Genomic DNA, 25,094 nt, shown 5'->3' with positions numbered 1-25,094 from the left:
CACGAGTTGCGTCGCAGCTGCAACCCGCTTATTTCTTGTGCTTGGATGATTTAATATTATCCGTTACAAAGAACACGGTAAATGAATTATAATAAAAGCGTGCTAGTCGTCATCGGAACAAATGGGTTTTAGGTACGTGTTGCCGCCCACGCAGCGCCGCCATCGCTCTATAACTTTATAAACGATGCTTAAAGATAAAACAATATCGTTTATCTGACAGTATTTTAAGCTAATTATGTACATACGTATATCGGATGATTTAAGGCGAACTCTAGTTTATGAGGCAACTGCAACCTAGCTATCTTAATAGCCAAATTGATATTTTACAAAATTTCATAAATTGCATGTTTGGTTCCGTGATCCGTACATGGAAACTTGAGAATCCTTATCCTAATGTTGTTTTATTATTTTAATCCATTTAAGTAAAATAAATGAGGAAATATGTTTGATTTTCACACCTGCCGCCAAAACAAAATTGAAAAAATATCTGGTGACCCTGGATAGGATAGTACTTGTCTATAATTTCATTTTAGTATTAAAAATTTCGCAAATCTTAATAATTATCCGAAGTATCTTATTAGGAACACGTTTCGGCCACAAACGACAAATACCTACAACTTTTGGAGAAATTTTACGTGATAGTGCCATATAACTAAGAGATCCGTATCTCCTCTTATCTTATCGTTTTATCTGTTCCAAACTGTAACAGAATTATTATCCGAATTTAGTTAAGAACATTGTTAGCCGAGGAGCAAATAGACAGAAATTCTATTTGGTAATTTTTTATTCACGTCAATTTGTTTGAATATCTATAGGTACTGTTAAATAATCATGAAGCTAGTTAAAATGTTTATTATAATTACTACCTACTTTATTCTAAGCTCTGGCCCAGAACCACAGAGCACCTATAGTACCTATGTATTCAAATTGGATGAGAAACCTTATTTAATACTAGCTGCTACTATCTATCAATCTTAAATTCTCATTCAAAATCTACATACATCTAGTATAAAAAATTCATATATGTATACACATACGACATCATTCACCAAAACACAAAAGTAATTGCACACCGCCCAAAGGCACGGAAGAGACAGTGGATATCATTAAATGACATATTATAGTAATAACCACTTTTGTATTATTATAGACCCGATGAAATTATGCGGTGTCGAAATGCTTGCAGTCTGCTTAGCCATTTAAAACGCGGTGGAAACCGCAAACAATTATTCCTTATTTCGAAGACTGCTATAAAATGACATTTGGCTAATTCGAACAGCTTTTGCGAAACGGTTTTGTTTATTTTACGTGCTTGATGGTACGTTGAATGTTCTGTTTTATGTTAGCCTAAAATGAAAATAGATAATAAACAACATAGGCTTTTAAGGGCCGATTTTTCAATCCTTAGTTAAAAATTATTCATCGAATATCGTATTAAACAACCATTTTTAAAATGTGTTACTTTCCCACTTTTTGACAGTTTTTAGGTGACACCTGTATATTATTGTGTAATAATTTATTGTACGTACCTAGTATTTGTATTCACTTTGATTTATTGGACGGATAAGATTTAACCAAGGACTGAAAAATTAGCCCTTAATTGATAAAATATGATGTGATGAATAGGAAATGAATATTATGAAAACATCATCATACTACCTATTGAAGCAGTTAGCTTTTCTTTTTTACTTTTCACCTTAGGTATCTACTAAATACTTTATCTATAGATGTCTTCGATGTATACGACCAAGGTTTAAGCATAAACAATAATTTTCACGACGATAGTGCGATTATAAAAGTAGGTACGTAAAGATAATAAGCGTTCTTACACATGGCGCGTTTGAGGCTCAATACCGGCTTCATTGAAGGATACACAAGAAAGCACGTACGAGTAAATGAAGAAAATCGAGCTATATGATTGATACTACGTGACTACCAACCTTGCAATTTATAGTTATTGACTAGTGCCTAGCTTTTGTGCGGTAACGTAAACCGTTATTTTGTTGGCAAAATAAATAATTGACTGTCATTTGTTTAACACCAGCTTTGATGTTTTAAACACTTTTATTTACAACAAACGGTCCGCTCCGGCTTTGCCCGTGGTACATGTTTACGTTTTCTCTGCATAAGAACCATCCTCGTACTTTACTAAGGTTTAAGGAATAGGTATTAAAAAAAGGATTAACGAAATCGGTTCAGCCGTTCTCGAATTTTGCGATTTGCAACACTTTTGGCGATTCATTTTTATATTATAGAAGACTAGCTTACCGCCCGCGGCTTCGCCCGCTTTGTATAAAACCTAATAAATTATATAACTAAAACCTTCCTCTTGAACCACTCTATCTATCAAAAAAACCCGCATCAAAATCCGTTGCGTAGTTTTAAAGATTTAAGCATACAAAGGGACATAGGGACGGAAATAGCGACTTTGCTTTATACTATGTAGAGACTAGCTGCTCGCTCTGGCTCTGCCAGGACAGTCGATTTAGGTAAGCTGGCAAATTCTTAATATGTTAACAATTAATGAATAACTAATAATAACCTATAGGTATTAAACTTATCCACGCTGAAAAAAATCACAAAAATCGGTTTAGACGGTCAAAGTAGGTACATAGTTAACTATAAGTAATTTCAAAATATTCCCTTCAGTTTTCGTTAACGTGCTTCGACTATAAAAAAAAATCCTTTGATTTCCATGAAGGCACTCCTGGCTTTTCTCTTGTCTTTCCTCAAACAATTTATATCTATCAAGCTAGGATTTGATATAACTAACATAATATGTTAATTCGGGAATAACTTATGTAAATTAAAATTATCACATTTTTAAATATTCAATGAGTGAAATTAATCACATTGAAATTATCATAATGAATAAATTTATAGGTATGGGTAGGGTAGACTGGGTACGGTTGAAACAATTTCACTTATAACGACCATAACTTTGCTTTTTATAACCCGAGCGATGAAAAATATATGTTAAATAAAAGAGCATGTATCTGTCTACTAATAGGCACTGTGGTTTTAGTTCCAGGTGTATTATTTTAAATAGTAGATCAAATTAAAAAAATAAATCCGATTTGTTTCCACCGTCCCCATACCAGGGGCGGTTGAAACAGTGATTGGGGTCAGTTGAAAAACATGTGAATAATACAAAATATAGTATTAAAATATGTTTTACTGATTGTTTATTTTAAATCTAACAATAATTAAGAAACTCTTTTACAATAAGGTCTGCTCTCTACACATGGTGACATACAAACAAGACAGAAGTACCTACTCCTCATCTTCTGATGATATCTTCTCTTGTACATTTTCTTTTTGCTTTAATGGTGTTTCTTTTACATTTTCCTCCATCAAACTTCGTCCTTTTTCCTCTATCCAATCGCTTCTTCACTTGCTCAGCTCTTGTTCGTTTCAAAATTAATTCTGGCTCTTTTCTTATCTCTTGCTTATCTGTTGTGTCAGTGTAAATAGTAGACTTCCTGATTTTTCGCCCTCTATTATTATACCTTCTATTGTTATATCGTCTATTATATCCCATTTTTTTATTTTCTTGCTTGCCAGAGTCATCTCGCATTCGAATTTACCTTAGAAGCGAATAATCGTGCTTCTCTGCCGCTTTTTGCAATGATTCTCCGGTTTTCACCTCCTCATATGCGTCTTTGTACTTCGACAAGTCTATTTGTCTTCCCAAAATCTCTCTTACACGTACTATCGGCTTCTAAAAAATAAAAAAAACAATTAAAACAATGTTTCAACCGTACCCAAAAAAAATGTTTCAACCGTCCCCAACTCCTACTTTAGGTAAAATACAGTTATAGTAATTGTAACAACAATGATACACAAAAATTAATCACAATTTCATATTCCACCAGATTCACTTCAAACAAAAACGCACACTTAATACTGTCACTTAAATAGAAACGCCAATAATTGGAAAAATCTCCAAGCCAAAATACTTACTTTTGGTCATAAAAACACAATAGGGTCTTATAAAATCAGCTGAAGCGCGCGGAGATCGACGCAACTTTGTTGTTCGTGTTTAGAACAGTTGTGCGCTTCATTTTCCCCTTGGACCCTTAACGCCCCCACCAACGGTTTGCGAGATATTCGTGTTGTTTCAACCGTCCTTTGTTTCAATCGTACTCAGTCTACCATGCATAAAGCATATATTTTTAAACAGCTGTACCATGTGTTTCTTGTAGAAAACATGCTGTTCTATGCAAATGAAGCTGCAAATAGTAACCCAACTGATGAACTTCAATAAAATAATTTATTTCAATTGTAGGATATATATGGATAACGGAGATTAGGTAAAAACTTTATAGCGAATCACATTAATTATATCATACCATACTGGTAAGTACTGAGAAACGAAGCTTAAAGCTCGTCAAGTTTAATCTCTACCAGAATAATATCTAGTATCTGGAGCTATCCATACGGCTAATATTATTTTAAGTTACATTTTTAAAAGAGTAAATTCCCTTATCTAATCAAAAGAATAGGTATGGTATGGAGATCAGGTAGATTTGGGCAACTTCTGCATAGTCTATCATACAATTCCTACTTAGGCTACCGCGTGTACCTAACATACATTTTTTGGCATGCAGTATTTAATATTAAGTCTAGTACTACATAATTTGACCCAGATTCACAATCTCAAAATATTATTGTTTTAGTATCGTGTAACTTGATACCTATAGGATATTAAAAAATCATACACAATTATTATGATTCCATTCACTGCAAACACATCCTCAATAATCAATTGCAAATCAAAATATACCGTTACAAATACGATTTGATCTTTCAAAGCTTCATACTGAAAAGTAGTCGAGGATAGTAGAGTAGCAATCAGCAAACCGAGTTGTATAATTAGCTTATCGTCAGTGATCGACTAACGACGTCCAATCATGCGCGGCCGCACTGGCGAGGAACAGGCCAATCGCGTGCCTCCCCAGCCACGGTGAGACCATCGATTCTTTTCGGTTATTACAATAATTCAGACACGATTCCGTTTAATTGCGATTGAACGAAGACCTACCTACACATCAGATAAACCCAGATATCGACGTAATCGCAACATCTAAGTATAATACCAGCATTGTAAAATCGGCCCTTGTTGAGAAAATTATATCACGTCCGTAATCTTTAATATTGCATAGTTAGATGTTATTAGTTATGAACGTGTTTTCCGTATATGCTTTTAACAACAGCTTCCTCAGGGTTTCGTGAATATGCCTGCATTTTAATAAAATAGGGTCAACTCATCTAATTCTGTGACAAAACAGAATATGAGAAAAAAAAAACAGGTTAAACTTTATAAATTTTATTTTTATTTTTAATAGGAACATTAATCAGTCTTCTATTTATCATATGAGCAAGTGTAATCTTAACATATATATGAATTATTTCAGCGTTAAAATGAGCTTAATCAAACCGCGATGACTTGTCTAATTCTGTGACAATCACTATAATTCGGTGATAGTACTTCTCTAATTCTGTTATAACCGAATTAAGTGAGTATTTATTATTTTTTAACACAAAAGTAACAAAAAAATAAAATTAATAAAGAATATAACATCTTGGAAGTAATACTTATGTATTTATTAATCAACGAGAAACTATCAAAAGAGGGTAACAATAAAAATCAATATTGGACTTTATAAATTGTTTGTGTGTAGTGTGTACGGACTCATTTTTGACTGCAGAATACTTTGAATTGCGGATGTCAGGGTTGTTTCATTATATTTTCTATTTTTATTTTTGTCTTCCTCCATGCTGTCTAAAATAAAAAAAATAACTCACTTAATTATGTGATAAAAACTCGATAAAAAAAATAACGGACTTTTTTAAAATGCTTGAAAGCTATCCTAATTTTTTACCTGAGTAAAAATAAATATTTTCTGACTTAAACTACTAACGTATACGTACTGAAGACAATTATTAATACACGAATTGAAAATAATAAAAGTTTGCTTGGTTAATTCGGTGACACTGTTTTGAGTTGCAATATTGAGAATCGTTAACTTTTTGAACCCAGGAAATAAGGTATTATGCAAAAACAAATGAAAAATTACTAAAACCTTTGTCGGTATCAACAAATATATGTTTTTAACAATTAATTGTCAAAGTATCATGAACTTTAATTCACCTTTTCTATTTAAAATTAATTAAATAATGACAGCATAGTCGCACGCTACCGGTGAAACGTCAAACATGGCGGGCGCAATGACAAATCCCGTGATTGTTACTATTTCACTCGCACGATCTTAACAAAAATTTGTACATGAAAAGAAGCTTTATTACCCTACCATAGGGTTAATTTTAAAGTATTGGATTTTACTCCTATAACGCTGTGTAAGAGTCCAAACGTTGTATCTCCGAATTAAGTGAGTCACACAATTAGGTGAGTTTACCCTATAGCATCATTATGTATCATAATCCAAAGTATTCAGATTCAAAGTCACAAGCTTGAGAAATGCAGAATTGTCTACAATAAGTAGTTGAAGTCTACCTTCAAATTATCTAATAATTGTCGTATAGAGACGGAGAGATCAGAGATGTCGTGCTTAATACGTAAATTTGTTCGCTTCCAGTGTTTGCACATTTGCGTAACAAATCAATATCTACATGTAACTACAAAGCTTGATTTGTATCTTTATTTTAAAAAGAAGATTAAAATGAAATATTAAATTTAACAATCCTCCAATACTAAAGAAAAAGGATAAAAAAACATGCAATCTTCCATCTAAATCGTTACAATGCTTTTTATTATCAACGTCAATTTAGCAACGGAAGCTTAAAAACCACCATCGGCAAAACATTTCAGTAATGTTTTTACCGGCGCGCTAAAGGCTCACCGCTAGATGGAACGGAACCTTCGTACATAATCAAACCACATGCAGAGCAGTAATTGCCTCTACATTCAAAGACCGCTCACATCACGCCGTATAATGACAAAAATAGTCCAAAAAATGCCTCCGCATATGAGATATTTTTTCATGAGTTCGCGCGCTCGCATCGAGCTAAATTACGAAATAAAAGATTAACTTAAAAGATCAATAAACTTAATAAATGATCTCAATAATTGTTGTATTACGGACACAATGGAGCGGCGTCGTGAAACGTCATTAAGGCGCGAACATCATTAATTTTATTCGCGGCTTTCTGACTTAAAGGCAATGGCGTCTGTCAGATTTGAAAAGAGGCATTGCTGCCACCTGTTGGTAGCGCGGTGAATTAGACATCGAACCCTGCTGTGTTCCACTTGATACTGCCACTGGAATGACTCGCCGGAAAGGATGTCTTTTAATTGCATTCACAATAGTTGTTAATTATCGATACATTAAAAATGCTTTTATGTATTAATTGTGATCAAATCGCGATTGAACCCATGCTGAAAATATGATATCGTACCTATATGTAAATTCTGAACTTAACTAAGCAATTTAGCGCATTCTTTTATATTTTAAAATATTCATGTGCTAGTTTTAATTGAAACTGAAACCTATCCATTTGTACGCCGCAAGTTGTATGGCATGGGATTAGTTTTTTAGTCATAATGAATCATACGGCGAGCATTACACCCACAGCCCACTGCGTGTTAATACAAAGAAAAACTCCATGATATTAGCCATCAAAATGGAACTCATTCAAAATTGAAGCTGCCAAAAAACTTGAGCCGCCTCTGGAGATTAGATTTCTTTTTGGTAGCTAATTGCGTTTTATCAAATTAAGGCAATTCCGCCCGCGGCCGCTGCCAATGATTGATAATGTTTGACGTGGAACTGTTCCCACTAGTTTTACAGAATAAACTGTTTTCATTTATACTAATATTCGTCATTTGTCTTGAACACATTTAGAGATGAGATGATTTCTTAAAATTATTATTTATAAAGATTTAACGCGTTATAGATATATATTATGGTCTTAGTTTGGGTGCACATAGGTAGGTACTATAGGCAATTCTAATATAGAAACTTTGTAGACAATACATGTAGGTAGGTTATTATATTTATTTATAATTGTACTTAAATTTATAACTTATAAATTTTCATAAATTGTCTTTGATTAATAATAGAAAAATAATCTTAGTTTATTTATTTAGTTCACACGCATATCATTTGTAAAGCTACCGCTACAAACATTTAAATGGAGCCTTACAGTAGCTCTGCTCTACATTGCCCCAAGCTCTTCTCAGGATATCAATAATAAATTATCTACTTTTGCACGGTACACAGAAATATAAACTTTATACGAAATTGCTTCAGTACATTGCAATCTTTTTGCAAATATCAACGATTGAGAAAGGAATTGAGGCATTTGTTAATTAATATAATCGGGTAAAAAAATAACATAATATGGCAGCATAAATACTTTTAACAATGTAACAAATTGATACACTTATTTAAACAATAAAAATGAAGGTATGCAACCCGGCACTAAAGACTCCGAAATTGGCAAAATGTTTGACAGCGATTTAATTTAAAACGTGTTAAGTCCGCCTTTAGGCCGGTAATACACGAGTTAATGTTGTTCACATTAACCCCTGTGCTCTAGTGCATCCATATATCGCTGCCGTCATTTCAATCATTAAGAAATTCGGCGGCGGGCACAAAGCAGTGATTGATGCGCCCGTTTACTGGTCGCAGTGGCAGACTAAAAAAAGAACACTTAATTAACTCGTTTGGCACCGCCGCTCATTAGAATTATTAATCAAACCGAGGCGGGGCGATAGCGCGAGTATGATGTATCGAGCTTTGATTACATTAATGTATTCGGTTCGCGGTAATTAAAACCTCGCCGAGATGTCTACGTGACGCTCCGAACAAAGCGTAAGGTCAGCTCTATCCCGGCCGACTAATGACACCCAATGAAATATTGTTTCGCTAATTCCTAGGCAGGTGAGGCAATCAAGATAATTAAATTTCATTCGAATAAAATAAAAATACACCTGCTCGGTTTATTGTGTATAGTTTTTCTCTATGTGCTTCTAAGAAGGGTTCGAATCAGCCTAAAATTGATCAATCCTCGAAAACGATTTTCACTTTTCAGCATATACAATAATATTATTTGAATCGTTCAATAGTCAATACTCAATAGATGAAGGTTTTAAAATGCGATCTATGTATCTAATATAATGTATAGCATGTAGATTGAAAAATGAATGTCAATAACAACAGAAACAAATAATCGTGACTGTCCATCGAAACACACCGATCATTATTAGTATACTTACATAATTATTGTTTAGTCATCGAACAGTGCATCAGAATCAATATAATATCGTTAGAACTAGCAATTATTGGTATTACTGGGAAATAAATAATATTCCAATGCAACCTAGCAGAACAATTTCAAATGAAAATAATGTAAGCCAAGACTGACGATCGTGAAATAATTATTTAAATTGCTTATCCAACGAGCATTTATTGAGTATTTTATATAATATTTATATAAGAATAAGGTATAATTATTACGTACCTGTAAGCTTTGTATAGGAACTATTATATTGTAAATGCAACCTTTAAGTGGTGTCCATTCGATCTGTTATTTAAGTCGAGGTTAGGCACACCTGTAAGAAATATACACTACCTACTACTTCTAAGATTATCGAATAATAATTATAAGCAGCAACACTACAGTATCTTTCCAAATGTATTTCCTTTATAGGTTTCTTTTATACATATAATATATTTTCGTATTTTAGTCTTACTATTTCGTATTAACATGCTGGAAAATCGTGAAAATTCAAGTAATTTTTCCTGATTATCTTCAAGGGAATATTTGACATTGAGTAATGTCGCTACAAAATTTCCCATTAATTACTTTAAATTGACTGGCACAATATCAATATTAATAGGTGGTATTAATTTACATAAATCGCGTTCACGGCGAGGATCTCGTAAATTGCAAAAGTACAGAATGGACGGGATGCCGCCGATTATTCAGTTTACAGTCCACTCATCATTTACTCCAACGCGTTTACAAATCTTATAACTTATGGACTTGACATTTTCCACTTCAAAATATTTCTTAATCAGACACAATTAATTAATTACTAATATTTATTTAACTGTTTATTACAAATATATTTTACAGAAACTTGAAACTCAGCCATTCAAACTCAACGTTATCATACATTCTTGAATGTAAGTATTTCTTTGGTTTACGTGGTAGGTACCTATCGCATTCTGATTTCGCTACATATTTTAATTTCATTTATTATTTATGCAATGGAACATGAAATAGTTGAGGTGATTTTAAAAGTACTTATTTAAAACTTAATTTCTTGGAACTTTACAGATAATACGTACCTACCTACTTACATAACGATGCAAGAATAAACAATAAATGTATACCTACTTATAAGAAAAAAACCGAGCATAACTCGAAAAAAAAATATATTTTCAAATAAAATAATAGTTTATGTTATCTAAAGATATACCTACATAAAAGATAGAGGCAGTATTTCGTTTCTTCTTAGGGTAAATCATCTTAACGATCTTCTTTTGTTTTACTTATTTACGAAGTAATAAATCGTAATACAGCGTATCAATCCTTAAACCTCTTGTTTTCCTGGAAAAAGGCAGATATTAGCAAGAATACCAGCAAAAAGACGCATTGCCGCCTCTGGCAATAAGATTTATTCGCAAATGAATGTTTAATGCTGTTATCCTTTCGACATACCTAATCAAGTCATTCAATTCATTACCGCAGCTCACGTCGCTCTCGACATGATGTTCTTTAAAACGACGCCAACGGTGTTAATTTTTGGTAGTTTTTATTTATTTATCTTCATTCATAAAAAAATATCTAGCATCTGCCCTACACTCCATCAAGCTTACTTTATACTTTTAATTTGTTTGCAGTAACAGCGTTGATGTGTATTGGATTGATAACGGGCAAGTCACATAAACATGCCGATGGTCCGAGTTGCCAGAACTTTTCAGCGGGTGTGAACTTCAAAGACGAGCAAGCTTATGGCACGTGGCATCTGCTGCATTTCAAAACGGAACTGTCCAAAGGGTCTGGTGAAAAGCATTGTGTTTCGTTCTCCGCTCTTAGTAAGGAGGTTCGTCATTTCGATTAAGTAATAATTTTGGGTTCTATTTACTATTTTTTAATTAAGTACTAATGGTTACCTGCTAGCACTAATCTTGAATAATTATTCTATTTTATCAATGCATTCAAGCATTGATAGCATAAGGTACAGTTTACATTGTCTCTACATTTGATACCTATTAGATATACCTAATAGGTACCAATTTAAGAAATATAAGTTTTCTGAATAATTTCTCACTCATCTTTTACTTTTAGGAAAGAACTGATCTTGAAGAACGTATAGGAAAATTTGTGGAGAACCTTAAATGGGAAAACATGTCTTTGAAAATGCAAATACCCTGCGCTGAAATTAATTCCAACAAAACCAGGGATTATTATCTAGAACGACTTCGCGATGATGGCTCTTATAGAACTTTACAAATGCCACCTCCCACAGGTAACTAACAACTTATACTTAGTAATATAATACATATTACACATTATAGGTATAGTATTACTTGTATTTCGTTATAATGATAACTCTCATTAAAAAGTACACAACGTAGTTTTTGGAAAATTAGATTCCTAAAATCGAGTGTTCCATTTTTCAAACTCAACTGATAAACAGTTGACATCTACCGATTATATCATACTTAATCAACACAAACCCGCACTTGGCCAGCGTGGTGGATTATGGCCTGTACCCTCATAGGAGGCCCGTGTCCCAGCAGTGGGAACGTATATGGGCTGATGATGATAATCAACACAAAACTGAAAATAAAACTATACCTACGTTTACGAGACATATAAGATATTAGAGATTAGACTTCAGAGAAAGACAAGGTAACTTTTTATCGCGCCAACTACAATTATTGAGGGGGTTGAAGTGAAAGGTTGAAAAAACAGTTGTCCCGAAAAACCTTATCCTCGTGGATGGATACCTACAATAATTAGACCCCTAATAGATCTTTACTTTACAGCTAAGCTCGACTTGGCTGATTTCAGTCGCTACCCAATGCGTTTGAAGATCATTGAAGGTCAGTACCTCGGAATGATGGACTGTCACGAGAAATTTGTCTTCTTGATGGGAAAGCAACCTCCAACGGAGAAGCAAATTGACGACCGACTTAAGAAAATGATAGAGGCATATTGGCCTGAAGAAAATTGATAATATTTTGTATACTTTAAAAGCATATAGTTATGATTATTTCATAATATTTATGAAAGTGATAGGAATGTTACCATATTTTTAATTTAATATTATTCCTGATCATAGAAAAACATTCTTATGTCATATTTATCTATAACTACTATTTTTTTATTAAAACTCCAGTGAATCTATACATATAATAAATCTGTAGAAGGGTCAATTCTGTACATTGAAAATATTGAAAAAATAAATAGCAGGGGATGTTACTGGATCGATACCAAACCCAAATATGTGATTAAAAAAATTTTTGTCTGTCTGTCTGTCTGTCTGTCTGTCTGTCTGTCTGTATGTGAAGGCATCACGTGAAAACTAGCGGTTCGATTTCGATGAAACTTGGTATAATTATACCTTATTATCCTGGGCGTAAAATAGGATACTTTTTATCCAGGAAAAATACGTAGAAAAAAAATAATCTTAATTTTTCAGTTTTATCCATAGACGTTGTTCCGTAGAACCGCGAACACACGTTGCGTATTATTATAGGCCTAGCCGTATTTGGGAATTGGGTCCAATAGATATTTATAAGATGTTATTGACAGAGGTACTCAAAATGGAGAAATAACCATCCACGCGAAGACCGACATCCGCGCGGACGGAGTCGCGGGCGGAAGCTAGTTACGAATATTATCACACTAGAAAATCTGAAAGGTGGCTTAAATTAATAAAAGCTAATAAATGAAGTGTCGTTTCATTAAAAAATAATCATCACAGTGAAAATAACCTCAACAATCTTCATTACATTAACTACGAAATAATTGTAGTCTTTATATTTTAAATAAAATACCTTTTGTTGTAATGAACACTGGCGATGAAAACGTAAAGTGCTGTTACAATTAATTTTGAACAGAGTCAAATGATTTAAATGGGCAATCAAAGTGCAATTACCCTGTAGTGGCATACCGTAATGGAGGGGTTGGAACTTGTAACGGTCGGAAACTTGACGTGATGTATGAAATCTATTGTAATTGTGCTTCATTTTAAATTGGTTTTGTGCAGTTTTAAAATAATATAACAAAGGCACGTAAATAGTTGTAATAATATAGCGTATAATAGCTATCTAAAATACTCAAGACTTGTTTTTAAGGATAGAGCTGTTGTTATCTTTACGTGCAATTCTTTGATTTACTATTTATCAGTCAGTATAGTCATTGAGCCGTATGTTAAATTACGAATTCGCTAAGATTTACCACTAAAATGACTAAGGGCTTATTTTTCAATCCTTGGTTAAAACTTATTCATCGAATAACGTATTAGACTACCATTTCAAAAATGTATTCTAATTGTCCGTATTTGACAGTAATTACAGGTGACATTTTAAAATGTTCGTGTTATACTTTATTGGACGGATAAATTTTAACCAAGGATTGAAAAATCGGCGCTTAAATAAACAATAGAGCCGATTCGATAGAGATGCGACTATCCATTATGTAGGTAAATTAATTATTTTAAAATGCAATAAAATTCCTTATAGCTATTGTTGATAAAATTTACTTACTTAACTACTTACCTTTTTGGTAGTTCAATAAAAATTATACAGTTCTCCGTCACGGTCGTCTAGTGAGATAGAGCTAGCTTCCTAAACGTCTGATACTGTTCCCCACAATTTAAATAGAGCTTTTAATTTTCCCACAGAAATAGAGCTTCTGAGTAAGATAAGGGAAATCAAATTTAAAAGAACTAACAAATCTAATATTAATTAGACATAAAAAGCTACCTATTCACTCAAACTTTAACAACTTTTCGATTCACATTTAATAATTCACCAACCAGAAAATCAATACTAATTATTTTACTAATATCACGTTCCAATTACAAGTTCCTGTGTACAAGATAAATACAAATATGAAATAGTCATAAAAGCAAGTGAACCATTACTTTCCACCCCACCCGCGGCCCCTCGCACCACTCAAATAAAATTAAGTGTGCCTCGATCAACAGTCATTTTCGGTTACAATTAACCACACATTTGAGTGAAAAGTCAACCACCCACTCCAATTGATTTATTGTGTTCTACGAGTTGCTGCTATTGTACCGCGAAACTTTTATTATAGCTGTAGAACAAAATATGATACTGGAAGGATTAGTCGTAATGAAAATACATTAATTTAGTATTTTTTATCATTATTGTTCCTTTGTCAAACATAGTGGAAAATCAAAATAAAATAGCGCTCATTTTGAGTTGCTGCTTGCATAGTATTTAATCTCTACATTTTCGTTGAAGCTAGAATAACAATATGTTATATCCGTAATGTCTAGTCAGGTGGCGGAAAGCCGCTGGATGCAGGCCGCTGGTGATCCACCGTTCTGGAAGTCTTTGGCCTGGCCAATGAAGCAGTGAACGTCGTATGACGACGACGACGATGAAATCTGTAAACTTTACCAAGCTTTTTACGTTTTCAAATACTTTTTATTTCAACAAAGTAAGTATATATACTTAACATTTATTCTAGAAATGAAAAAAATTAAAATAATTAACAGTAATAGCTAAAAATAAAAACCCTTCACTTCTAGCATTTTTAACTCAGTGTAAATGGCGTGTGCCGTGAAGGGAGCAACGTTGTTCATTTGTCTAAACGCAGTAGCATTTGAAGGGCACTCGATAAGGGCTGGGAAAGTGTTGCACTTCTAAAAAGTCAAAAATGGATTTCGAGGACTAAAACACCCGCTTGTTATATCACAGCCGCTGTAGGCTATTATCAAATTATAATTACTTTTTCGAGTGGCATTTTTGACTGCGCCACAATAATTACGAAGAATCAAAGCAATGAAAAGATGGCTAGGCTCTATTACCTAGCTAGCGGAACAGATTTGATAGAATTTAAAGAATAAAAAGAGCTTTTATACGTATAAAGTAGAATTAATTTGTGATATTTTTGACCTTTCCGTCTGTGTACCTTTAGGTACCTACATAAAGTACCTGTTATGATTGTAGAGATCTATAAAATAAAATAAAAAAGAATCATAGTTTTACCTTCTATCTACATTGTAAGTTAAAATTGTGGTGTCATTAGTAAAAAAAATTACACACAATTACAGGAACGTCATGCCGACTCATTAAATAAAGTCGAAATTACACCGAAGTAAGTGATATGAATCTTTTCAACATAACAGTAAGTATAATTTACGACTATTTGGTCACTATCGACGAAAAAGTTTTTCAATTAGTCGCCATTGCTAATATTAAACTTAGGAGTTTCTTTTGTTTAAACAAATGAGTTTTGTATGTGCTGTTGTTTTCCCAGAAATAGTTAGGTATTGAATTTTATTATAATAAAGGCTGAGTGAAATTATAAAAGAAAATTCTTATTTTTGTTTAACACCACACATTTGCATTGAAGCTGCAGATAAAAGTAGGTAAGTTACCTACTCGAAATTCTAAATTAATAATCTTGTTTTATTTTGTGGCGTATTGATTCATACAGAACATTTTCATCCAAATTGTTTCATTGTGTCTTTAAGATAAAAGATCCTAGTTAAATTTAAATAGGATACTTACATCTAAGTACCTAGTACGGTCTACCATCTGCTTGGTGTACCTAGATGATTCGCCTTCTGTGCCTTGACATGTCGAGCCTTATTTTGTTTATAGCCCCTGCTTGGTGTAGAAGGTATACGAAGACGAGGACAATATACAAAAATATATAAATGTTTTAGGTCATACCTATATTCGAAACCGAAACTCGCCCATATCAATTTTACTGATAATTCAAAATCAATCTTACCTACCTACTTCTTTAAAGGTCTACGTGTCTTGAAAATTAATAGGGTCTATACAAAAAACAAAACCGTCTGGAATACTCGTTAATTAAGTAAAAATAGGATAAAACAGCTGTCTACAGTGATTGAACCGGCGCTTATTGCAACACCTGTAATTATTGCATGTGTATCACGAACCTCGCATGTTAATTGTTGGGAAAATGTGTTCTTTATGAACGAGGGTGACTTTATGACTTGTGGGAACTCGCCCGTTGCCAATTATATTAGACAACTGTTTAATTACATCGACCAAGCGCTACGATTTTTGTTCTGCTAATAGCCGACTTTAGGTGTCGCACGATATTTAATTGGAATGACATACGTAACGATTATTAGCCAGATAATTACTTTTGTTTTATTAATTAGACGATTGTATGACATTTTTCGGAAAAGATTTCTATAGCTGAATTGGTTTAATTATACCTAGACGTTTTTAACGACATTATTTTCTTTTCATTGCTGAAAATGTGTATATGTTCATAACTTAATTTTATACAGACAGGTAGGTACGTACCTAAAAAAATGCACACAGAACAACCCGTTTCAAACGTTAGATACCTATATCTAAAGAAATAGAGATATGGTCAACTAAGCCCAAAACAAACGAAAAACAAAAATGAAAGAGCGTCACTAATCTAATTTTGTAACAACAATAACATAATATGAATTACAATCTTTGGTAGTAACAAAGCGCGACTAAGTGCATCCAAATAGTTTCCGCTCAAGTCGTCCACGGCCATTACGGCGGAGATACGAAGGCGATAGAATTACCGACCACTGAATAATTTGATAGGGGAAATGATTGATACAACGATCACACGTAATCAGAATCGTGCGAGTGCGATTAGGCCTCCGTAGGCCGCGACAGAGGGCGCCGCCGCAGGACCCGACATTTGCTTGCCGACAATTTAATCAAATACGACCTCCTAATGGCTTTTTCTCTTCATTAAATTGTAATAATGGTTGTTTTTGTCTTCGAGCTGCGATGGGCGTGCACGGGAGTTAATGCTTTTAATATAAAAAGCTGTAAGCCTTAAACTCTTATGAGCATAAATGCGTACATACTGAATGATATTATTTGGTTAGTTGGCTTCTACTGTATACAGTAGGTATATCTATGCAGACAATTTAAATGAAATAGAAAGCTTTTATTTAATCATTAGATAATGTATTCTTAAACATTTGTTCATTAGCCTTTATAATCATTATACCTACCTAATAGATAGGGAGGCGAGGTAGCTAAATGGCGTAATTCAACGGCGTCGTCGAGACTTATCAAAATCGAAAGAGAAAATAATTTCGAAAAGAAAAGCTTCTATGGTAAAAACCATTTTAGCGGTGGGTTTGGCGTGTACGGATTTTCAAAAATGTAAAAAAAACAGTTACTTGGGCATTCTCGAGCGCGTCAGATATTCATACTACGTATGCCCCAAGTGCCTCTGATAACAACGGTATACTAATCTGCCGGTTTGCGTGGTGGGGCTAGGCATATAAATTCGTCAAAAATGCACAAAAAAAAAATTTACTCGAGCGCGTCAGATTTTCGGAAGGGGTGTTAATTAGGCCCCAAGAAAGCTCCCCTTAAAAAAACTGACGATTACGGCATGACGATAAGTTACGATGAATTTTTGAAAATGCAGAAAAAAAAAGTTCTTTTGAAATACTCGAGCGCGTCAGATTTTCATAGGGGAGGTTAATCTAGGTATCCTGAAAGCATATTTTCTTAATCTGATAAAAATGTTGGTGGGTTCTCTTAATCTGACCCAAAAAGGTTTGTGGGTTTCTTTTTTTTAATCATCGTTATTTCATATCAATTTTTCTTACCACCCTCAGTTTTCGAGATATACTCAAAAAACCGGGAGTTTGAGTTTTTATGATGCTTCAAGTAAAAAAAAATTAAACTTTGGACAAAAATGAAAAGAGACCTTTTTTTGTAAAATAAAATTAAGTACCATTTTTGTTTATTTAAACTTTTTTTTTTTGAAAAAGTAAAGTTCGCGACTTATATGCAACGCGTTTTTCGGAAGACGAAATGGCTTCTCCAGACTTCCGGTCATGCGGAAACCGGCAGATTTTGTGTTTTTAGTAAGTTTTAGATTATATTCTTCAAAATAAAAATAAAAAAAATCGCGCTCGAGAATGCCGGGTTAACGTTTTTTTTTTACAAGTTCGCGACCCTATAACTCGGCGGCGTCAAGGACTTATGGTCAGATTAATTAAATTTAGTCTTAAACACTAAAATCAACCCCCAATATCTTAATCTGACGCGCTCGAGTATTTCAGACTATCGATTTTTTTTTACTAATCTGATCGTCTATCCTAGGCGCGCGTCACTACATATAGAGCTAAATAGTGAAAAAGTTTGTTCTATTAGGTCTAAGGTATCTCTCATCTCATATCTTAAACTGCCACGCTCGAGTATTGCAGAAAATTCCCCTCTTCGCCTCCCTATCTATAACTTACAGCCTAAAATTACTACATTATTAAAATGTAAAGGCAAAGTTCCAATTTTCTATTCTTTATTATTTATATTCAGGTCAAATGGGTACTACCACTCCAAACATTTGCAAAAGCATTAAATAAGGTCTATAGTATTCTCAACAGAGTTAAGAATAAAGAAATAGATAATCTGTTATATGTCTGAAAACTGAAATCCTAACGCTTTATCTGTCTTCTGCCTAAACTGGCCAGGGGACAGAGACTGAGTAACTACCAAACGTAATTGCTAAATCTAGTGTTGCCATACAAAATATTGTCTTCAGATTACGAATAGTTGTTCGTAGCACAAGTGTGCGTGGTACTAGGTAGATACCTACATATCTTTGCTCTCCTTGTTTCTTGGTATTAAAATGTGAAAGTAAATATAGTGTACCATTCAGTTAAAAATTTGTCGTGAATATGCCTCAATCAAACTTATGTTTCAGCAATAGTAGAATAAAATAGAAATGATAAATATTGTTCAACTGTGTATTGAGAAGCTTGGATAACCCATTCAAAATGTATCTTCTTAATTTTCAGTTAAGGAATAAATAAGCTTTTAGCATTCCATATCATAACTCTTTAATATCTCAACTATCGATATCAAATTTTGACCATTAACCCTTATTAAAACGCTGGGAGCTATACTTCCCACGTCTCAGATTGGAATAAATCGTGTTTTATTTTTATATGCTTAAACCTAATGCAGTGTAATACTTATCTACGCAATCTTAACATTTCAGAGAACTTTTTTTCATGGAAACACTTTTCAGAAAATTATTACATGTCATGGTAAACACACGTCAAAGTCAGGTGACGTGATTTTGCGACCGAAAACGACCGTTATTTTTTAGTTTTTTGTGTAGTGCTGAAAAAAAATTAGATAAGTAGATTTGAGTTTTAGCTATGTAAACTAGACTATATTAAGGTAGCGTGAAACGTAAAAATATGCCCAGAATCTTTCGTTTATACCTTGGTAGAGTCGATTGAAATTACGTCTATAAGTGGGAAGATATCATCCCAGTGTTCTTCACTGCACACGACATTCGGAAATTCTATATATAAAATCCGTGTGTCTAAAAAATCTTTTTTAGTTGGTAAAAGCAACTTATTTATTATTATTCATTATTTCCTGATCAGATAATTAGACATCTTAACTCAATACATTAGTATTTACCTATTGCTTTTATTTTGTTTTAGAAAAATGCCTTGTTTATGTTGAAGTCATTCATTTTTCAATTCCCGAATTCTTCCCTTAGTAAAAGAAACTTGCATTGATGAGTACTTTCGCCTGCTTTATTAAAAAAATATAATCTATATAATTTTTTACGATAAAATTTAATTCACAAGTGGAGTCAGGGAAACTAGCTAGTGTTTGAAAATATTGGTGTCATACTGGACACTGGGAGCTATAGTTCCCACCTTTCCAACCTTTTTACAAGAGAGAACAGATGACGGGATATATACTTCCCACCAAAAAAAGGGTACTTCCCCCCCACTAACCCCTCTTTTGTGTGTATTTTTGAAATCTACGACCCAAAATTACCCAGGAACGTATCTTACTTTTTTGTTAACTCCTCCACAGGCTCGCGTTTGAATAAGGGTTAAAGGGCCTATCAAAAACTTTTTTATGATATTCGTAAGAAAGCTTTTACGTTTCCAACTTTTTCCATTAGACAGATATAACCCTTCAAACTCATAAGGGACAATCGTATGATTTACTTTAATGGGTATAAATAAAAGTAATATCTAATTTATATACACATTTATTACATCTGTATACATTAGTACACATTATAAACAGGTCCACAATTACCATTACATCTATATACACACAATTTACGCTGCCGCTTGAATAATGAGAGTTGGGGAATGTATGGAGAATAATTCAACATCATGTGATAACGAGATAAGATTATTATAATTGACTAGATATAATTATCGTAAATGTTATTAACATAAATTTTCAATTTTTACTCTTAAATCATTATTTTGTGGAGTTTAATAACATTTGCTTATATTTCGTATTCATATAAAAATTAAATAATAATTATTTTTAAATAATAGAACACAATTTAACACTCTCATTATTCATGTTACAGTTACGACAGTAAATGCCACATAGATACACTTTATTCTTAAATACAGAACAGAAATGTTACAGTCATATTTTTACATAAAACTACGTTTAAATTATATTGTAAGTTCTGTGCCTCCAGTGAATAAGGGAATAACTCAAAAACAGCACTTTTCAGGAGAGACAAAAAACTATATATCAACACTAAATCTTTATAGCTTCAAATTTTTATGCTTGTATGGGTGAGATATGATGTTAGACTTTAGTTTTACATATGAACAGATATTGTAACAACCCCATAAATATACTTTTTTCGTGTTTTTTTGTAGTTGTGGCCTTATGAACGAGTACTTCATGGAATAACTCAATGTATTCACATAATTTTTTTTTGCTCTTTGCAATATAACGACTTATGCCCTAATGCACTATGTTCATAGTCGCATAACACGACTTATATTATTGCCAGTTTTGGTTTTATAGAAATGATGCGACTTATTACCTATGCTTGAAATTTGTGTACTTTATGACTCAATTGATGCCTTTTAGTGGAATAACCATGCACGTAGCTTGAAAAACGAATAAAATCTACGGATTTTTTATCGTTATTAGATATAATAAAAACAAAACAACATTTAGGTGTTTATGCATTTAACCCTAGAAGTCCAATCTACGTAAATGTGATGTACACCGCGGCCTTAGACCGCGGCGTATTATCTTTGTCTTTTCTATATTTACCATCGAATCGCTTCGAAATCCAGAAACAACTCATTAGCCGTCGAGACCTAGCAGTACATAGTTGGCTCATCCCGGTAAATTCCGCCATTTTGTAGTAAAGAGGATATTGTACGTCATTTTGACGTATAATTGGGCTTTTCGTAACTTATACGATTGTTTAAAAAAAATTATTTTGTGATTTATTTGAATATTTTTTTTTTCTAAGTCACGTTTTACATGATATAGTATTATATACTATATATTGAGTATAAAATAGGATCCTGAAAACTTTAACACTAGGACGAAAAACCTTCAATTTTAGTAAATGACGATTATTGTCCTCCGCTGGATTTGGACTCCAAGCAAAGAGATAAGAGAAGCTTGAAAACCATATTCCTGTATGTTCAGCTACCTTACAGGGAAAGTTATAGGTGGTCAGTGGCGATATTTTACGGCATGATACGGAATTTTAACAATTTCTATATCTAATAATATCAAAATAATATAGATAAATAAAGAAAAAACAATGAGCCGCAAAGATTTTATGAAAAAATTAAGCACAGATTTGAAGGTGCCTTGGATGCAAATACGACTTGAAGAGACTCTACGTGGCAATATCCCAATTTTTTCAAAATATGTGGTACCAGAGTATCCATAATACCTATGTTTACGATAATGCAGGACCAAAATAGTATCGATATTGCGGATTTTTTTCCTATAAAAAAGGCAAATTACTTACAGTGGCTAAAACGCTATATGAGAGAGAACACAATATTCATAATTGTCAAGACTGGTTTTTTCTATGCGTCTATAATTATAGTATTATTGGTTAGATTAAATTAAAAAGAGAAAAAAAAAAGATTAAAAACTAGTTATTTTTTATAAAACTTACCCAATTATAAGAAGAAAATATACCTAACATTTTTGTTGGCTTTAGATGATTCAATTATCGTTCCGTATTTATATAAACAAAGAGTATAATATCATTAAATGCACTTAATGTGTTAATTTTATAATCATTCATTCATATAATCATTTAATTATTTAATAATCATATTTGTATAATATGCTTGCACATACCATTTATATATCTAACTAGCTCACTTTCCAAGTTTTTTTGTTTTATAAAAGTTCAAATGACTTAGGGAGAAGCTGGTGCCTGTATATACAGGCTAGTTCTTCGAACTAAGCCTAAAACGGGTGCCACTTATACTTTTTAATTGTGAACAAAACTATATTGAATATGTCCATGTTTATGTCTATGAAAGAATAAGAAATAAACAATATATAATTAATTAATTACTATAATTAATTAAAACTGTATTTTTATCTATTGCAAAAAATAGGTTAATTTCCATAGAAATATTATTAGTATCTCAAGTTAACTGATAAATACCTTTTTTTTTTAATATGTATAAAGATTTATTGTTGCAGATTTATTGAAAAAACGATTGAAAAATATTATTATGCAAAAAGGAATAGTGTCCGTTGTTTCCGTGCAGTATTGAATAGACCAATAGCAACACGGCATTAATGCGCAACTGTCTCATGTCGTCACTTGAACCAATGACACTAAGAGTTGTTCCTTTATGCTCATGTTAGAAAAATGACACAAATGCGTTTATACTAAAATAGTGTTAGCAAGGATGGAACAAAATGAATTAAGTCTTTATTCAAAAAGTATAACTACACATATGTCTTTATGTTCGTGGGTTATTTTGACTCGAGACGAATAGTTCCTTTGCGATTGCCTAAAATGATGAATAAGGTAACTTATACCGTTAATCACACCCTACTTATTCCGTTTGGGTCATTCGAAAAAATGGGTTAGGATGCAGCTAGAGATATGACCTTTTGATATGTTGTGTATTTTGACGAGCTGAATCCAATGGTGCAATAAAAACCAAAGGGAATAACTCGTCTTACTCCCTTATTCACTGGAGGCACAGAGTTATTATTAGCTATGGTTTTAACATTTCCGAAGCAAACACAGAATATTTATAGCCTTCTGAATGGCAAGCAATTGAAAATACGAATATAATTTCATTAAAATTGTATTTGTAACTTGTGAATTCTAGCCAAAATCTATGAATTAAATAATTTTATTACACCTAAAATTTTAATACTTTTTATATTTTTTTCATTATTTTTATTGGTAACATTCTGTTATTTACTCTACAATCAATCTCGTCTAGGTTTTTACTAATAAAATAACATTCATAGGAGAAATCACAAATACATTTTTTGCAGACACTTGACTAAATTATGCCTTGATTTACACAGTAATACTTTTAATTTAAACACTGTTCAATGAATATTGACTACCGAATCAAATCTTTCATAAAAATTTAATATTGTCAACAATAAACCTGCTTAAGTATTACAGCACATTCAAAAATATAGATTACAAAAATCGTGCCATTTTCAATTTCAAACATTATGTAGAGAATACTACTAATACATACTACTTTTCTACTTAACCGAAAATAATGCTATGCATTAAATATTACGCTAAAGCAATATACAGACGAATAGTAACATATTTACACTGAATAATTATCACAAAATGGCGGCGAAGCGGACGTAGTTCAAAATGGCCGTCCATTCTGCGGTCGTTCAGGCAGCTTTGGCGGCACGTTTGGCACCGGGCGGCTACACAGAAAAGTTGATAATTAAAATCTTTGTGTAATATAATAAAAACAATATTCTATCGAACTAATATTTGAGAATAAACTACGATGATATAAGTAAACTTATAAAAATAGATCGAACGTCGATGAAATTTGAAAAAATTATCGAGTATAAATACTAATAGTACGATGATAGATAAATAATGCTAAAATACAATAAAAAACATGCATCATTGTAATTATTTCAAAGCTACATACTATATTGTACGCATATACGGAAATACAAAAAGCCTTGTACTTCTTAGCACAACTAGCGACAATTTAAACATTAGTCACGCATGAGGCATGCACCCATCTTTAGTAATGTTATTTGACGTCACGCCATGCAACAAATATTCCAATAAGAACAATACTTCAAATTAAATCATAAACATATCATCTACACGTTCTATAAACAACGAAAAATCTAAAAATAGGTCTCATTGAAATATGAACCGCAATAATTGGAACTCAGCTTACCTAAAACATCCAGTATTATGTAAACGTTAGAAGCGTTACAAGTGAGATTGTACACTCAATGCTAATGGAATAAATCAAACATCTTCAATACACGTATATAGCGTTTAATTACTCTATTTATACAGCATAAGATTAACAATATTCATAAACTATATCAAATCCAACAATCTCTGTCTAGATCTTTCGATGGTACTAACGCTATTAACAAGAGAGAGAGAGAGCAAAAACTTTATGATGATTATTAATTTAGTTATTATTATAATTGTAATATAGTAACGCGTTAGCTGCAGCGTCAAACGTGTAGGAACTATGATCAATGACGCCGACTTTGTCCCATATAATTGAAAAATACCCACTGCTCATTTCGGCGCCAACTTCCGTTAAAATGAACTGAACGACAATGAACAAGCAATGAACAGGATGAAACACTATTGTGGATGACGTAAGCCGCGCGTCTACGTGATGATGAGATAAGATTAAAATTCCATTAATTTTGTAACATTTAATTCCGATTTCATATCATATATACCATAGAACATTCTAATAATTGACCAAAGATATTGCTAACAGCAACAATATAGGGGACAATCGCTTTGGTCTTAACCATAAGTACAAACAGTTTACGTACAATTTTAGAAGGCGATACCGATACAATAGTGCAGAG

General features: G+C 32.7%; 2 protein-coding genes across 15 annotated transcripts in view; one reads left to right on the top strand and one right to left on the bottom strand.

Moving 5' to 3' along the window:
• Window positions 1-10,709: 10,709 nt before the first annotated feature.
• LOC123702499 lies at window positions 10,710-12,273 on the top strand. The gene is made up of 4 exons (XM_045650278.1): window positions 10,710-10,779; window positions 10,875-11,077; window positions 11,323-11,503; window positions 12,027-12,273. Exons 1-4 carry the CDS (start codon window positions 10,740-10,742, stop codon window positions 12,212-12,214), a joined length of 612 nt encoding a protein of 203 aa, XP_045506234.1. The 5' UTR covers window positions 10,710-10,739; the 3' UTR covers window positions 12,215-12,273.
• A 10,963-nt stretch (window positions 12,274-23,236) lies between these two features.
• Window positions 23,237-25,094, bottom strand: part of LOC123705748 (dynamin) — a 29,323-nt gene continuing 27,465 nt past the window's right edge. For all 14 annotated transcript variants that reach the window (XM_045654757.1, XM_045654763.1, XM_045654765.1 and 11 more), the window contains one exon: window positions 23,237-23,933. In XM_045654757.1, coding sequence (XP_045510713.1) covers window positions 23,870-23,933 — 64 coding nt within the window. In that variant the 3' untranslated portion in view covers window positions 23,237-23,869. The remainder of the gene's footprint in view (window positions 23,934-25,094) is intronic.

The sequence above is a fragment of the Colias croceus genome, chromosome 2 (genome assembly GCF_905220415.1).
Source record: "Colias croceus chromosome 2, ilColCroc2.1".
In the NCBI taxonomy this organism is placed as follows: domain Eukaryota; kingdom Metazoa; phylum Arthropoda; class Insecta; order Lepidoptera; family Pieridae; genus Colias; species Colias croceus.
This window is presented reverse-complemented; position numbering and strand designations above follow the sequence as displayed.

Excerpts from the sequence above, each read along its gene's own strand:
- LOC123702499 (XM_045650278.1), top strand. The coding sequence starts at position 10,740 with ATGATGTTCTTTAAAACGACGCCAACGGTGTTAATTTTTG. Across the intron at positions 10,780-10,874 it reads GCCAACGGTGTTAATTTTTG|TAACAGCGTTGATGTGTATT; the intron begins GTAGTTTTTATT and ends ATTTGTTTGCAG. Across the intron at positions 11,078-11,322 it reads TCTCCGCTCTTAGTAAGGAG|GAAAGAACTGATCTTGAAGA; the intron begins GTTCGTCATTTC and ends TTTTACTTTTAG.